Here is an 18,162-nt window from a genome sequence, read left to right as displayed (position 1 = left end):
AAATCACAAATTCAAAAAACTTTTTCTTAGGCAGCTAATGTAGTATAAAGTTTTGGTACGATATTCATGATAAAAGGCATATTCAAAAGTAAAAGACCAGCTCAACAAGTTTAAAAAAAAAGTTCAGAAGTATAACTGAAAACAACAACGCCAATAACAACAAAATAATAATCTCATAAGAATTAAAAAAAAGAACAAACAGACACACACACCACAAAGATCTCATAAGATCATGAATATCATAGATCCAAAACTGAAAATTAACGTCTAGAGCATAATATAATAAATATATTTGAACAGTATCAATTCAATAAACTTTCCAGAGAATTAGATCTACTCTCTGTATTTTGTAAATCAGTTCTTTTAATTGTATGTTGATAATTCTCTTGTTGTTTTGATAAGGCAACAATTCTTCTCCATCTAAATTGACAACCATTTGCAGTTCTATTTTCAAAATACATTGAAATTTCTCTCCATCCCAAATTTTTAACTTCTTTTAAATATTTTAATAATTCATCATCATTTGCACTCCATGCATTTGATTGTCTTGTAACTGAATTTTTAGAAATCTTGTACTTATTCTGTGAGTTGATAATAGACCCCATTATAACACCGTTGTGACGAGGTTGATGATAATTATATGGTGGTGGTGTATTCCCCATATTATTACCAGTATTGATATAATTGATTGGTGAATTTGATGGAGTAATTGAAGCTGGAGGTAAATGTTGATGAGGATGATGGTGTATAGGTATTGAATTTTGAGGATAATATGGAATAGGTTGAGCAATTGGACCTGCAGTTGCTGGTTGTTGTTGAGAAATTTGTGGTAAATTAGCTGAAACTTGTGGTGCAAGAGTATAAGTAACTTGAGGTTGTTGTAATGAATAATTTTGATGCATCTCAATCGGAGATGATTGAATCATATTAGCCTGTACATTATAACACTGTTGATTCATTATCAATTGATTCTCAACTTTTGGGAAAATGTCATTGACACTTGGTAATCTAATTCTTTGAACAGACTGCATATTCGATTGTAGGAATGTATAATATTTATAATGAGTGACGTGGGTAGTATAATTATGAAAAGAAAAACAGCACAGCTGAAGTGTATGTTAATGAATATTTTAGACGTTATAATTGTCAAGTCAAAAGTCAATTGGAGTGTATCTGTATTATATTCCTGGGGGTAGACGTATCTCGAGGAAATGTTGAAGGTTATATACTTGATCATGTTGAAAAATTTTCCCATCAAACTCAATTAACGTAATCTACATTTGATAAACAAATTTTTCATGTAGGTGTCTGTCTAATGTCAAACTTTCATACCAAATGTGGTTTATCAGCTTTTTGTTGTTACAACAAACTCCTTTTCCAAATGATATGAATGGAATAATTTTGATGAAAAAAAAAGCGTATCGGTTATATCTAAAAATGGAGTACAGAAATGCACGACTGCATTATTTAACGGATTTAAACAATTTTAAACAATCAGCACTGCCTTATGCACATTCGAAATCAAGGTTCGCTGTTGTAAAGGGGGAATAACCTAACATGGCGTCTCTTAAGCTGGCCAAAGGCTAGCTAAAGCGAAGTTAACGTCATCAACTAAGACACTTAAACGCCTTTGGAAGTTGACTTCATGCACAAGTTACGCAGTTCAATGATCATCATGTTATTTTAAGTCCAAATGGCGACCCAATTTGGGCCCTTCAAATTTTGGCGGAGTGAATGCGCAAAGAAAACGTTTGAACAAAGAAGATTAAAATACATGTAAATTTGTTGTAATTTGGGACTTGAGACTTGATTGGTAACATTTTAATTGATTTTATGAGCTTCTTGAGGTGTGCCTGGAATTGTTCCGCGGTTAAATATATCAGTGCTGGGGTTTTCCCGGATAATAATGCGCTGTTTGGTGTGGTTTTAATTGTCTTTGAATTGTACAAGCTACACAACTTACAAAGTGTAACAAGAGAATCGAGATCTCGGCCAAAATTTTAATAATTACACATCTGACATTAACATATTATTGTCGAACAACATAAGTACTACATAGACATCAAGGGTTTTTGTGGAATGGGTTCATTGACAGAGGTACAAGGCACAAGACCCGTGTTTTCAATCAAGAGGTTAGTACCTGTACGATCTGATTGGGTGGTGAAATATTTTGTAGTCGAAGACTCGAGGACTTCAAGCCACAATGAAAAAAAAAAATTGTTCGTGATCCTTTGACATCATGAACATTTCCAATGGCTGGAAGGTTGAGGCTGGAAAGCTTCAAAAGCTCGTGGTCCTATTGGGTATGAGGATTTCCTACTTGAGCAACCAAGGTCTAAAACCTATATACCTTACATCGATTTCGTTCTATCAAAATCTATCAACTGATGTGTGATTCAGCTTGGTTGATGTACAAAATCTTTGTGCCTTAAAAATTTGCGTGTGTAACTGAAAATCATTTCAACGTCGACGAGGATTATCTGTATCAAATCGCGATAATTAAATGCCGTATGTGTATCCAAATCTTCAACAATTGTTGAAAAGTAGGGCCTATCATTTATCTCGAATCTAGGAAAGTGAGTTTTTCGGCTATCAAGATGAATGGATTGAAACAAGAACCCCAATAGCTATCAATAGAATCAAGTACACATTTTCAACAATCCACCACAAAAGCTACACAATTGAACAAATTGTTACAAATGAAAAAACTTCGAAGCGAAAATGGATTCTTATACAAGTCTTCAAAATTTCAATTGATTTGCTCACTTCAACGAGAAGTGCGATGGACTTTACTATTTCGAGAAGAAATTGATCTGCTTGTAACACACATTTATCCACAGGTCAAATGATTCTGGTAGAAACTACACCACCGACCACTGGTATCTGTCTTGTGTCATAGCCTCGACTATCGACTCTCGAGCAATCAGCTTTGAATACGATAGACATCGCTTCGAGTTGTAACTTGTGTAACTTGAAACAAAGGAGATTGGTTGGTTTGGTTTAAGCTTGGTTGCACTTTGATCAACAGACGTCTCTAGTCAAGAGATAATTTGCAAACATGATTGGGATCTAAACTTTAGTTTTTGAAGAATATTTGTATATGAGCTCTGAGTTGATGCTAGTTTCAAAAGGTTTTTTGACGGTTATGTCGTTGTACAACAAAGTTGGAGGAACAATAGGGAAGGCAAAAAAACAGACAGACAATGTAACCGAAACTTTAATTACACATCTAGTCGTAACCTTTCAAATTGATAACAAACAATATGGTTTATCTTTCAAAGCTTTATGACCTACTTGTACCTACACTATTTGACTCAGAGCTAGTGTGAATAAGCTGTTTAAATTTGCTTTCCTTTTTGTGAAGCTGGGCTGGTCAAACAAAATGTACAAAAGCTTAATTGGTCATAAATCACGATCTTCATACAATTATAAAACAAATAAGAACGGGCATATTAATAAAACGATTGCTAGACATCATCTCGAGGATATCGGCGTGTTTGAAGCTTCAAATGCGTGTATAAGAGGTGAGAAGTTGTCGAGGTTCAAAACTTGGATTAAGATGGGACATGGTTTAATCATGAAGATTTTGTTGAGCTTCGAGTGAACCTTTATGAAGATCTACAGGAAGAGAGAATTCAAAAGTGTAAAAGGTGTTTAAGTGTACTCATCATCGTCCGCAATTTCATCCACACGCCTTCACCAAAACTTGCTTCAAAGTTCTGATCATGGATGCTCCACGACTAGCACCTCCGTAATTTGAGCAAGACTCACGCGTAGTCATGGTTTACAAATGAACAATACGTAATTCCCACCAATCAAAAATTGAACAAACTATTTACTAGCTTGACAGCTGCCTTGATACAATTGCGAGTTAAAGGTTGAAACACAGCTAAATACGAGAGGTATTCTTGTGAATAGAGTCCCTCCTCCTCGACATGTACACCTGTAACAGCTCAATTAATTAATATGTCTAGCAACGCTCCCACTTTTCGCTTCTGGCTCAGTGTATGCTGGAACTGTACTTGAAGCATGTATCACACCATCGTTTTCAATCCTGGAACCCAGTTCTGTTTGATCAAAAACATCTCCAAGTTTCTTAAAGTCTGACGGTGTGTGCAAAACCCAAATCTACAACGGTTGAAGTTTGGAAGGGACCAAAAAAGTCAAATCTTAACGGTGCCGCGATTTGCAGGAGGCAGCACCCAGCGCAAATTGACAAATTGGAATTGAAAAATGAGCCAGTTGGAAAAGGTTGAACGTGGTTGATATGTTGCTAACTCCAAAGCGTAGACTGAGGCATTCGACAGCTCCAGTGAAGCTCTGGCCATTTGGTATATGTAAAAACTTACTCCAACCAACTTTTTCCGGGCCTTTCTTCGTGAGTCGTGCCTCGGTCTTTGAACTTGAGCTGCCTAAATTACCTACAGGATCAGCATCGACTGACACGGTTGGAATTGACAGAAGCTGAAATCTATATGCTGATACGTCAAAGATTCAAAAGTGATTATACACGAGGTAAATTGTTATAAGTTAAGGTTATTATTATAGCCTCTTATGGAAGAATCAGGCGGAAAGGCAAATTTTCTTCTTGAGCTTGATTTGTCAACGTAATTATCAACGATACGCAACTATGACGTACAGCTCGCTATGCTCCAGCTTTTATTATATTCATAACATACTAATCAATATTATTGGCAGTACTAGCTGAGCATCAGCAAGCCAGAAGTCGCCGATTGGCTTTCTTAGAAGATTATTAGTTTTAGTGTGTTGACGTCGAATTTGCAGTATGATTAATCAAATACATATAATTCATGAATTACTTATAATATTACGGCTAGCGCCATTAACATCATGACATATAACTGGGGCCTCAGGTATGATTAATTAGTATTTGGTTATAGTATGGACAAGCTAGAGTATAATAGCTATTTTTCTAAAATTAATATTGATATTTTGATCATTTTAAATTATTGCAGGGATCAAAATATTATAATTTTGTACCTCCTAATATTTAATTTAACTTCAAAATCTTGAAAAAATGAAAAAATCAGATTTTCTAGTGCAGGTCGATCATATTCATCGATCACTATAATATAAATTAAATTAATATAGTAATAAATCAGTATAATATTATATATAATTGAGATTATTACAGGTGAAAATCATGATTAAATATGATTAATAATTTTATTATAATAGATCTAGTGCAGCCGGAACATGATCGAACTCATAATGCTCAATATCATGCACCAATACATATTAGATAATTAATCTGGAACAAAGCCATATATATTAAAAGCTTCTCAAGTGTATTCAAAAATAATATTGATATTATCCTCGACTAAGAGAACTTTAATGCAATAATTAACGTCCCGTAACGTATCAATTTGTATTCAATATTAACTATACATATGTTTGGCCGAGTGCATTGCGACCAGTTAATTGTACATGTCAAAGGATCACACTTGGTAACTCTACTCGGATACAAAAGAACAATTATTTATAACTTCTTTTACCTTAAAATTTTGGTTCTTCAGCATATATGTATTTGGAAGCTGGCTGCTTAATCATTTATCCAGATACAAGATACCTCATCAATCAAAAAATAATTTACCTGAGGTACCTAAACTGTCACAAATTACCGAAGGTTTATCTCTGCACATTTACGACTCATGAAGAGTACATCTTGCTTCATTTTCTTGAGAACAGGATTTTTTATTTTAAAACACAACTATGTAGTTTATATATTAGAATTGAAAATGATAAAAGACAATCACGAAAACCAAAGACGGATGTATCTGAAAAGTGCCAACTTGCATATCATCTCGACGCAATGATGACCATGACTCCTCATGTACGTTTGGTGGCTTTTGTTTCAGCTTTTGCTGCACCAGATGTTGTTTCCTCATTCTCATCAACAACTTCAATTTTTTCAGACACAATTGGCTGTTTAGCTGGTTGTTTAGCTTCGTTGATTGGTGAAATTGTTTCAGAGCTTGAACCAGTTATCAAGGAAAGAATGAATGACCATAAACCTAAAACAACGCTTGAAAATAGAACAAAAACAGTTGAATATAGACCAGCCTCAAAAGGTTTTGAGCTTAAAGTATTTAATGGATCAGCAAAGAATTCATTAACATAATCAAGAGCATCAGAGATGAAAGCTTGAACGAAAACTGTAGCTTTTGAAATTAAATCATCGTCGTCTTCATCTTCATCATTATTCAACAAGTTTGAATCAGGTTTATCAGCATCTTTAGCCTTTGGTGATAAAGCCAAAACTTCTTGTTGTTCAATTTCAAACTTTGGTTTGAAAGTTTTATTACCAATTAATTCAGCTTCTTCAATAGAATGTCCTAAATAAATATTATCAAACAAAATATTATTTTCAATTGCCCATAATTCGAAACCTAAGGCACCAATTGGTTCAAGGTCCGATGGAGATAAATCTTCATAATAGTTTGGATTTGGAACTTTCTTTGGACTCCATTCACCTTTATAGTTTGGATTTTCAATGATTGGTTGTTTCCATTTACCTTTATAGTCAGGGTTTGGAATTTGTTCTGGTTCCCATTTACCACAACCATGATCTGCACATTCAGGGTTTGGAATTAATGGAGCAATCCATTCACCATCTTCTTCATCATCCCAATCTTCAGGTTTTGAAGCTTCTGGATCAACAATATATTCTTCAGCATCTTCATCCCAACTTTCTGGTTTAACAGCATCTGGGTCGGCAATTAAGTAAGGAGCATCTTCATTCCAATCTTCAGGTTTTTCTGTTTCTTCAGGATCTGGGATGTAAGCTTTATCATCCCAATCTTCAGGTTTAGTATCATTTTCATCATCAACTTCTTTTGGTGGGTTTAAACCTGGAACTAACATATCATCATCTAATAAGTTACCAGCTTTAGCAACATCACCATTGATTCTGATTTCAAAATCTTGTTCAGGAGTTATAATTAGTGTATATAAAGTTGTAGTTTTAACACCTCTTGATAATGGTGGAACTGCTAAATGTTTTTCTTCATATTCCCCAGTATTTAAATCTTTACGACGAATGATGAAATGAACTTTATTAGTGGTACCACATTTATCAGGACCAAACATGACTTGGTAAGGAGAATCATTATTGAATTCATTGTTAGCGTCTGGACCACCTTCAGCAGATAATAATTTGATATAAGCACCACCACATTTTAAACCTTCTTGTAATTTGACTTCATATTGTAAAACCAAAGTGTTGTCTTTGTTATCGAAAGGTTTTGGTAAGCCAGCATGGATAGCATGATGAGCAGCTGGAGTCTTCAAGACTAAACCTTTATCATTGTTGAAACCTGGGAAAATAGTTGGTTCTTCAACTTTCCATTCACCATTATAAGTGAATTCCTCATCTCTTTTAGCCTTTGAAATTTTCCATAAATTGGCCCAGTCATCTGAATCGAATTGTTCAAAGAATGAATCTGAGCTTAAGAGTGACTTGTCAAATGGAGTGAACTCTGGATGTTCAACATCAGAAGATTCTTCAGCGTTAACCGCTCTGGATAACAAAGTCAAAGCGACTGGGATTGCGACAGTGGAGAGCTTCATTGTGGAACCTATCAAGCGAAAAGCAGCAGCAGTAGAATTGAAGTGGATTGAAACGAATTGAACTGAATTGAACTATTCTTTCAGATCAAGTTGTTGATGTTTTTGAACACGTATTTGCAAATGATCGAAGCGAATCGAAAAAAAACAAAAAAAACAACCAGAAACGTGGCCCGTACAAGAAAAGATTAAGACCGATAAAAGTGATTTTGAACTAAATGTATACAAATTCTAGGCCTCAACTTCGTCGTTCAACAAGTCAAATGCATTTCTTTGAGGCTTGTACTCGCTAGTGGATTCCTCCTCATCATCACTATAGAACTTATCCTCTTCCTCCATGGCGTCTTCAGCGGGTTGCTCATCTTGTTCTGGGGTTTCACCATTATCAGCTGGAGTACCAGATCTTGATCTGATAACTTCATTAGCTGCTTGATTGATCGCATCCCAGTTTTGCTTTCTTGTGAGTTGAACTTGTTTTGATCTTTGCTTACTCTTCAGTATCTTATCTTGAAGTATATCACTTTGCATAATGGCTCTTTCCATTCTTATTTTATTTAGATTTGATTCCAAATTGGATTTCGCAACATTTTTCTTCTGCACTTGGCCACTTTTCACATCTTTCTTTAGCATTTTGTTGTTTAATAAATCTTCATTCTTCTTGGTAGTTGCTCTTATTATGGCTGACGTTAGATCGGTTTTTTCAGCTCTTGGTAAAGATGCTAAAGATTTAGCCTCTGGTTCATCAATTTCGTTTCTTCTAGCAGCTCTGGAATGCTTGGATACTTGATAATGAAGTTAGTCTTGTCCCCAAATAGTAGAATATGAATATGACTTACCTTTTTTAGCCATTTTGAGTAGTTCTCTGGATCTGTTGTTTTAGAAAGTTGTAGTATAATTCTGAATTGTTTTTCACTCAGAAAATTTTTTTTTATAAAGCGATGAGCTATTAGATAATCAGATTATTGAATCAGGAAATAAACAAAGGGTAGAACCAATTAAATCATGCCTAGAGAATAGGAATTGGTTACATGATACTTTGAATTTCAATGACTCTCATCTCACTTGTTTTTTTCGCTTTTTAATCCAATTTGTACTAGTTTTATGGCTCAACTTCCCGATTAGGAAAATCTGGAGATGGCATCCACAATTTTCATCGTTTTTTAACACTCGAGAAAATCAAGAAAACATAACCTCCTTAGTCCTTCAATCATATCAGCCAAAACCAGGAAAAGACATCCAACCATGACACAATTAAGACGCAGTGCAAGAGTTGCCTCAAAAAAACCAGAAAGTGAAACTAAAATTGAATCCTTAAAGACTTCAAAAGTAACGAAACCAAAGAAGGAAGTTAAAAAAAAGGATCTCAAAGAAGTTTCAGCCACCGAATCAAAGGAATTGGAAGTCGGTGATGAAATCCCAGATATTACTTTGCTAAATCAAGATGAAGAATCAATCTCATTGAAAGGTGCTGCTTCTAAAAACAAAATTATTTTGATTTTTGCTTATCCAAAAGCTAGTACTCCAGGTTGTACAAGACAAGCATGTGGGTTCCGTAATAATTTCAATGATTTAAAAGAAAAAGCATTGATCTTAGGTCTAAGTGCTGATTCCCCAAAAGCTCAAAAAAATTTCCAATCGAAACAAGGTTTACAATATGATTTATTGAGTGACCCAAAAAAGGAATTGATTGGTGTTTTAGGTGCAAAGAAATCACCATCAGGTATTAAAAGATCACATTGGATTTTCAAAGATGGTAAATTAGCCGTCAAAAGGGTTCAAATTAGTCCTGAAGTCAGTATTGAAGATGGTGAAAAAGAAGTTATTGAGTTGTCAAAGTGAATGGTGTACGTTGAAAACAAAAAACATATTACTATTATTACTATAAAAACATTTAAACTTCAAACTCCATTATATACCAATCGCTAAACTTGTTTGTTTCCTCTTTATCATCCAAAATCAATTTCCCACCTAACCAGTTCAAGTTCTTAATTAAAAGTTTTGATTCTGTTTCAAAATGATTGCGTTTCATGTAGATAAATAATTTAATCTCTTGATCTTCAAACTCAGTCATCAAAACGTCTGTAACCAACTCAAATATAGAAATCAACAAGTTTTTCAAATTATAACCATTTTTATCTTGAAATTGTTGATTAATGATAACTCTAAATTCATAATCTTTTGTTAAAATTCCATATATTGGGTACTTGAATAAATTATTGAAAATCGCAACATATTTTAAATTCTTAGACTTAAAATTATTGTTCAAAAACTGATAGCTATTCCCATTATCATAATCACCTTCTATTATTAATTGACTCTCACTCAATAAAATAATGTCCAATGATACCTCAACCAAATTATTGTAATGCAAAGATTGAGGATTTTTCAAATAAATCACATCAGGCCCACCACTGGAGTACTGGAGCCAAGGAAGTTTGATAATAGTTGTTGAGTTTCAACGTAGCAGGACTCTTTGGATCAACAGTAATAGCTGAAGAATTTATGTTGTGTTGATGGGTTAGTTGATTCAAATAAAAAAGATTTGATAACTTTTTCTCTTTCGATTTAAGTAAATTCATTTTTTCAGTATATTTTTTGTTGACTATTAAGAAGTTGAAGTGGAGCTAGTTGCCTTGTACCTTTGTTGAATGCTTTGAAAGTGTAGCGCTGTGTTGATGGGTTGTGAATTGTGGAAGGGTGAATACAGGTTTTTTTTTTGATCACAGAAATTCGAAAACTCCTGATGGCGCGAGTTAGTGACCATATTTACACAGGACTTTAACCTACGGAGAGGGCTCATTTAGGCGGAGTTGGCAGCGGAAATTTGAGCCGCCTTTGCCTAGAATAAAACATGGCAGCGTAAAAAAGAGCATCCTTTGCCTAAAAGCTTAGAGCTACGCTGGACTATGTACAAACTACATTTATAAAAGAATCTTTATTCATGGTATTATAACTCTAAAAGTCTGAAAGAGTGATATCTGAGCTGTCACACATCTCTCTGAAGCGTCCATTTCTATTAAATAATGCTTTTGGCTCATCAAACTCCACCAATTCACCTTTTTCAAGAACCAAAACTCTGTCATGCTTCAAAATGGTTTTTAATCTATGTGCAATACACAAGACAGTACAATCCTTGAACTCCTGGCTAATTGTTTTTTGAACAAGTGCATCTGTTTCATAATCCACACTTGAAGTAGCTTCATCCATGATTAAAATTCTAGAACGACGAACTAAAGCTCTTGCTAACGCTAATAACTGACGTTCACCCAATGAAAAATTTGAACCTTCGTCTTCCACCACACTTTCCAAATGAAACTTATGATTTCTTTGAATGTTTTTCAATTCACCATCTGCTATTAATCCACTTCTTCTCAAAGCATCCAATAATTCCATATCAGAACGCTCATTGAATGGATCCAAATTCTTTCTAATACTCCCTTCAAATAAAACAGGATCTTGAGGAATAATTGATAGTTTAGATCTCAAATCATATAGTCCAAGCTTCTTGATATCTAGACCATCTATTTCAATTTTACCTCCAGCTATTTCAAGTATTCTGAAAAGTGCATTAACAATAGTTGATTTACCACTCCCAGTTCTTCCAACGATACCAATTTTTTCGTTAGAGCCAACCTTGAAATTGAGACTTTTCAAAACCAATGGTAAACCTTCACGGTATCTGAGTGAAACATTTTTGAGTTCAACAACACCATTTTGAGGCCATTCAGGCGCATGAACCAACCCAACAACTTTATACGCAGCTTCTTGATCCAATTCATTTGCATAATGACAAACTCTTTCCACCGAATTCATTTCATTTTCAACCTCAGAAAACGAAACCAATGCATCAGATATCTCATTACCCAATTCCAAAACATATGTAGTTATCAAACCTGTTGAAGCAGCAGAAATATTGAATTGTCTTGTTAGGGCTAACATAACAACAATGAAAACCAATCCGGTACCAATAAGATCCAAACTAATACCAATCCATCTTTGGTTGGAAACAGTCACCAAATATGCTTCATTCAATCTATCAACTAATTTGTCATTCTTTGAAATAAATCTATGTTCAGATCCAAATGATTTGATAGTATCTATACCATTCAAAACTTCGTTAAAGTTATTGCACACAAGTGATCTGCTCAATGCTTCTAGTCTTTTAACTTCCCTTGATGATGCTTGGTAATAATTAGTAACTGTGAAAAAGATCAAAAATAACAATGGTATAGCGATAGCGAACCAAGGTAGATAAACCACACATAAAATCAAGATCCCAATAATTGTTGCTGAAATATGAATAAACTTTTTGAGTTGATTTCCAATTTCATTATCCAATGAATTTGTATCTTTAGTAAATCTATTTAGGATTCTTCCACTTGGAGTAGTATCAATAAAGCTCATTGGAGTATGTAATAATCTTTTAACAGCTTGCAGATTCAAATTTTTACCAGCATTAACAGAGATAGAACCCAAGATAATTAATTCAAAAATAACAAATATCAAAGAACAGAATGTCAACATTATATAGATACCAATATAAAATGGACCAGGCTTTGAAAATTTCTGATCAATCCAGAATGATAACCAGACATTTGCAAACATTGTGCAAAACACCGTTAAACTTGTAATTAAAACCAAGCAAGTTATTGTCAAATATGGATATCGGCCACCACCTGCAGATATAAATTGGTTATAAATCTTCAAAGGAATTGCATTCACAGCTTTTTCTTCTAAACCATATAAAGAACCAGATTCACCATTAGCAAAATTATCATAATCTTCAGCATCAATGCTATTGGTAATTACTTTACTGGTTGATTTCTTCAATTTTGTACTTTTGATTTGGCTATGTTGCATTAATGTAACAAATTTTGGGTTTGAATTCATCAATTGGTTAACTGTACCAACATCAATGCTACCATCATGGTTCAAAAAGACAACACGATCCGCTTTGTAGATTAGAGATAATTGATGAGTGACCAACACTTTTGTCTTTGAAGCTATCAAGTCCATGAAACAATGATCAACAATATGTGCACCAACCTTTGAATCGACAGCACTCAAAACATCATCAAGTAGATATACATCTTTATCTGCATAAATTGCTCTTGCCAAACTTATTCTTGCCTTTTGACCCCCAGATAAAGTCACACCTCTTTCACCAACTTCTGTTAAATCACCAGCTTGTAAAAGTGCAATGTCGGATTCTAAAGCACATGCTTTTATAACCTTTCTATATAATATTGCATCAAAATGTTTTCCAAAAGTTATATTATCACGAACAGTGGCACTTTGAATCCATGGCATTTCATAAAAAATTGATGATCCATTGATTGAAACAGAACCTTGCAATTTGTTGATCCCTTCTCCATTTATAGCTTGTAATAATGAAGATTTACCAGATCCAGTAGGACCAGTAATGACAATAAACTCTCCTTGTTGAATATTCAGATTAATATTTTTCAATTTGAAATCATCATCATCGTCATTGAACGCTTCCCACTCAAATTCACCGTTTGTTATATTGATTGCAGAATCAGATTTATAATTAATACTTGATTTTTCACTCAAATTTGTGTCAGAATTTTCAATAGATGATTCCAAAAACTCACGCACCCTGTTTAAGCTCACCCAACCAGAAGTACATTGTCCAATAATCATTGGAAACTCAGATACAGCCATGGTGAAAATATTGTACAACGCTAATGAAGCAAAAATACTCCCAACATTTCCATGATTGAAACGAATAGCATAAAGAACCAAAAAAGCTGTCATTGATGAAGTTAATGATAAATTGAAAACGGCCCCAAACATTATATTGATCAAAACTTCACATTTGAAAATATAACTAGATTCTTTTGATCTCTCTTCAATAACTTTTTTCTCATAAGAGCCTTCCCAGGCATGAAATTTGATCATTTTCATTGCATTGATGATTTCCCTCATTAAACTGACTCTTTTATCAGTATGAAGAGATGATTTTTCTTTATACTTCATAAACAAAATACCAGGAAAAACAAATAAGCTAACGGTCAAGACAAAGACACCAATACCAGAAAGTGCAGCGACACCAAGATTGATAATTAAAAGCACAATGGCGACCACAGAAGGAATTGGAAACGATAGTGCACCTGGTAAATAACTTAGGCCTAGGTCAATTTTTGCCAAATCACTACTCATCAAAGTAAATATTTTCCCTTTACCAAAGTTATGCTTTGTTTTAGAGTCTGCGTTTAAAGATTTCTCCAAAAGAGCTTTTGTTAAGATTGTTCTTGCATGGGAACCAACCAATTTTGAGTTTTGTAAAGAATGATTTTGGGCTAGGGCGCTAATTGCAACCAACAGTGTAACACCAATAGCATAACCGATACCATCATTGATTGGCGAGCTTGGTACCAACACCCTCATTTCAACCACATTGATCAACTTCTTGATAAGAATTGGAGAAACAACTTGAGCACCATAATGTAACATGGAAAGACCAACGGCTAAACCACATTCGTACTTGAAAGTTAAAAACAATGCTTGTAGAATTGCAAATTTGGGAAATTTATTTTTTTCACCTGTTTTCAAGCGGTATTTGGTTATTATTTCATTCAAATGATGTTGAAATTTGGGATAAGTTGTGTGAATTGATAGCCGATCATCTAATTTCCATAAATCATTGAAGTCTAAAGTTCTTTTATAACCTCTGTTGAACAATGGAATCAACCAAACGAAAAAAATTCTTGATAATATGTTTGAAGAATATAATGGCAATGTCTTTCTTTCTGATTCATCAGGAACCAAGGGAACTTTTTTTGTAAGAATAGGTGTTAAAAATCTCTTGACTGGTTTGACAGTTTTCTCGTCCACCAAGATATCTTCATGAGCTCGATCTAAATCACGCGTCATCTTAAACAAACAAAGCCCACTTATAACGCTCCTGAAAGGGTAGCAAAATATAATACACAGGCATTCAGCAAAGTTATGGATTTATATAGGTACGCTTCCTTTGGACTGTAGGGATTTCGAAATATAGTTTGAGTGTCCAACTTGTTTATAAGCGCGTTTAACGGGGTGTAAAAATGATTACGGCCGTAACGCTAGCTTAAAAGCGTCTTTGGTGATGAGAATTACGCAGGCGCCTACCCACTCGAGGTGACTCCAGACCTGATACCACTGAGCGAGTGCGTATATTTCAGACCAGCCTCTCTACAGTGCTTTATTAGTACGGGACCATTCATCAAATGTTTGCAACTCGAAGCACAACCAGATACTTGCTCTTACTTTGAATTGAAAGCATGTTATGTCTAGACTCCACAATCGAACCGGTATACATAAGTCATCACAAAGCATTCATAAAATTTGTGACTAGGTGAACGATGAAATTTGAAACCATCTTGAGGGCTTCAATCAGGGACGTAGCTGCTAGGCTATTGATTATTTGAGCTTTGGGATTCTGATTTATTCTGAATATGATTGGGCCTGAATCAGCTTTCAGCTCAATTAAGACCCTTCACGGCCCATCAGACGTACGTACCTTTTGACTAGACGACGTTGTTTGTCAAAGATGAAATTAATACATATGAAAATTAATTGGATTTCGAATATTAGTTGCACTACCAAATTAAAATATTATGTCAATAATATTATGTATCTATAGCCAACGTCAGATTCCACAGGCTATATTGATTTGGCCAGTAGCATGATAATTACATACTGAGCGGATGTATAGGTACAGAAAAGCAGACATATAATTAGCAAGCTGTTGTACTCTATACTAGTGCTGTATCACAATAATATCAAATTAGCCTATCGAGGTACCTCTCGTTTGTGTAGTTACTCTGTATTTTCGTACACAGATTAATAGACCTGGAACTGCAATATTATTGAATTTAATCAATATCTTTTTAAATATGGCCGTCACCATTTTAGATATTGAGAAACTGTACTTCTATTAATCACCAATATGAATTAGGTACAAATTGTTCTTATAGAGATATGCAACAGATTTGATAGTTGCCGACTTGGGGGATTCAATACAATGGCAATTCATTGATACAATTCGATAGCATCGTAGGAAGTACTATTTGGTTGTTATACTAGATATTTTCGTGTTCAATTGTTGTTATATATACTGTACGCATACACAACTAGTTTAATGTCAACCAGCGTCTTTTGCTTCAAATTTCAAGTACAATTATAATAAAAAGAGCTTTGTAACCAAAAGAAAACCTGCATAGTTGATGGTTATAGAAACTTCTTTTTCACCTCATCCCTCTGTACCTGAATTGGCGTCTTCTATTCATCGAAATTTCAGACTTCAATTAACCGGGTGTTAGATCATCAAGATTCATGATCATTTTTGAGTCAACGCCAGGCTGGAACGGGGAGCCTAAATGGCGGTTGGCAGTAGCTAGGCTGGGTCCTTATAGCCTTGTGTAGGCTCCTCTTGCCCCGGTGCACTAGGCTGGAGGCTGGAGCAGCATTAACTGGGCCTTGTAAAATTTCTGCCTACAATTTAGCCTTTATACATCTCTTCCGCAGGAGCTGCGTCCACTAAAAATCTCACAGCGAACAGCACTTTGCGCGTCGTTCTTTGGAAAAAACTTAATCAGACTTCACTGATTATGCTCTAGTCACAGGATAACTTTAGATTAAGGTATAACTTAATCATGGACCCATGCTCTTACAAGTGAAGATGAAGGTGATTGAGCACTGGGGCATGTAGTACCTATACTTTATCAACCTGTTTTCTTCAAACCATGGTGAAGATCTTCGACTGTCTAAAAAGGACGTGTCAGCTATGCAGGATCAAACCTTGAATCGCAAAAAGTTTTCTTTTTTTGCCTACAACATTTGGATGTTGTGTAACTTGTTAGATGTGATTGTTCAACATCTGAGACTGATAGTGACTGCTTGTTTCACACAGATGGTTCTAGGGCTATAATAATGAAAGCCTTCAATCTAAAGCTGAACTGAACAACATTGGTTGAATATGAGGTACTTGATTACATTCATAACAATTGATTCTAATTCAGCTTGTTTATCAACTGGTTAGCTCGAAGTTCAAACTTTGTTTGCGTACAGGTATTGTCCTTGTGTGCACTGTCAAATAAATACAGTGCTTTTAAACCACCCGAAGGCTGAAGTTTGAAACTGCTGGCTTTCAACACAATTTGACAAACCCTTATAGGTTGGCAGAAGACAGTTTATTGTTTCTAAGGCTCAACATTTGTATACACTGCCCTCAGTTCACTACAATAGTTGTTGGTGCAAATGGTTGATGGTGAGATGGCTTCTTCAATTGGTCTTCCTGAAAATCAAAGAGCTAGTGATAGTTGTCGCAGCATCAAATGATGATCGTCAGCGCTCCAGACCAGAACCATGATTTCAATTCTTTGAAAAGCTTCAAATAACTCAACGACATTTAACCAACATACAAACTAAAACAACCTATGTATCAACAACCGCTGAACCAGTAAACCAGATCTGATTTACCCGAAGTTAAGTTTAAACGTTCAAACCCTACTTGTACAACTCAATTCGTTTGAACTTTGTACCAAAAAGTCTGCCAACGTTTCATGTGCACCAAATATGTACGAAGTGAAATTTTCGCTGCAGGTTGAAATGAAAAACATACAGACTTGTGCGTTTCTGACTTTTGAGGCCTACGAAAAAAAGCTGTTTTAACGAAAAAACCTATTGAGATTCTTGATGGAAAGCGTCAAAATCTCAAACCAACATTACGCTGTGCTTGTTCCTTGGAAATTCATAGCCAAAGGGGGCAAAAGAAGAAAGCCAGTCCAACTGCCAATGTTTGGCATTGCCCTTTTGGGTTGTTTAACGAATAATTTTTTAACTTTGACGTTTCGAAAAAGAAACTTCTACCCAGGAATCTTGAAATTGAGTGAACAATTTACTGCACTCAATCCAGCTCAAAAGTGTAATTCTCTATTCTTTTCAATTTCAATTGAGGTATTAGCTGCAACCTTATTTCTATTTTTACCAGCTTGTTCAAGAGAAAAAAAATTTATATAAACACCAATGAATTCCCACCCTTCTCGAAGTTTTTTCTTATACTTGTTTGAACATCAAACTGTATAAATATAACTTCGAATGATTTATTAAAAGAGTTCAACTATATAAAAAGGAGCTAAACTAGATTGTTATATAGATCTCATTTGAGGCACTAACGTGAGTCAATACTTCCTTTGATGACTGCATTAGGAATAAACAATGGAAGAATACTTTACCGAATGATTCATGATTGTACCATTGGATGCCCAAATGGGATGTAGACAATGGAGTATTTGGTATAGTAATACATCCCCCCCTTACTTTGAATGTAGGGAATCAAAAGACCAAGCATGAAAAGTAAATAATAAAAAAAAATTGTGACATGGTGTAATGAGATAATGATAAAAAAAACAATCTAGCAGCAAAAGGATGAACTAGTGTATAAGTAGTAATGTAAAAAAAAAAGAACCAGCTGGGTACTCAAGAAAAATCAATTTCTAAAAGCCAAAACCTTCATGACAAAAAACCGACACCAAAATATTGGAAAAGATGTAGAACATAAGAGAACCG

At 34.7% G+C, this 18,162-nt stretch overlaps 5 protein-coding genes across 5 annotated transcripts; 1 reads left to right on the top strand and 4 right to left on the bottom strand.

Annotated features, from left to right (window-relative positions):
* Positions 1-302: 302 nt before the first annotated feature.
* WICANDRAFT_78181 (SANT/Myb-like DNA-binding domain-containing protein) lies at positions 303-1,031 on the bottom strand (the record flags this gene model as incomplete). Its single annotated transcript, XM_019184677.1, has 1 exon — positions 303-1,031. The coding sequence occupies one exon, from the start codon at positions 1,029-1,031 to the stop codon at positions 303-305; it is 729 nt and encodes a 242-aa protein (XP_019038739.1).
* Positions 1,032-5,856: 4,825 nt separating this feature from the next.
* Positions 5,857-7,590, bottom strand: CNE1 (calnexin; the record flags this gene model as incomplete). The annotated part of the gene is made up of 1 exon (XM_019180962.1): positions 5,857-7,590. A coding segment is annotated over one exon (1,734 nt), but the record flags the coding sequence as incomplete, so codon positions are not given.
* Positions 7,591-7,818: 228 nt separating this feature from the next.
* Positions 7,819-8,436, bottom strand: ECM1 (Ecm1p; the record flags this gene model as incomplete). The annotated part of the gene is made up of 2 exons (XM_019183310.1): positions 7,819-8,369; positions 8,424-8,436. 2 exons carry the CDS (start codon positions 8,434-8,436, stop codon positions 7,819-7,821), a joined length of 564 nt encoding a protein of 187 aa, XP_019038737.1.
* A 393-nt stretch (positions 8,437-8,829) lies between these two features.
* DOT5 (thioredoxin peroxidase DOT5) lies at positions 8,830-9,426 on the top strand (the record flags this gene model as incomplete). Its single annotated transcript, XM_019181697.1, has 1 exon — positions 8,830-9,426. One exon carries the CDS (start codon positions 8,830-8,832, stop codon positions 9,424-9,426), a length of 597 nt encoding a protein of 198 aa, XP_019038736.1.
* A 1,116-nt stretch (positions 9,427-10,542) lies between these two features.
* Positions 10,543-14,484, bottom strand: WICANDRAFT_30760 (uncharacterized protein; the record flags this gene model as incomplete). The annotated part of the gene is made up of 1 exon (XM_019181757.1): positions 10,543-14,484. The coding sequence occupies one exon, from the start codon at positions 14,482-14,484 to the stop codon at positions 10,543-10,545; it is 3,942 nt and encodes a 1,313-aa protein (XP_019038735.1).
* Between the last annotated feature and the right edge of the window lie 3,678 nt (positions 14,485-18,162).

The sequence above is a fragment of the Wickerhamomyces anomalus genome (genome assembly GCF_001661255.1).
Source record: "Wickerhamomyces anomalus NRRL Y-366-8 unplaced genomic scaffold WICANscaffold_3, whole genome shotgun sequence".
NCBI classification, from domain to species: Eukaryota; Fungi; Ascomycota; class Saccharomycetes; order Phaffomycetales; family Wickerhamomycetaceae; genus Hansenula; species Hansenula anomala.
Note: the sequence above shows the minus strand (reverse complement) of the source record. Positions and strands in the feature narration are given on the sequence as shown.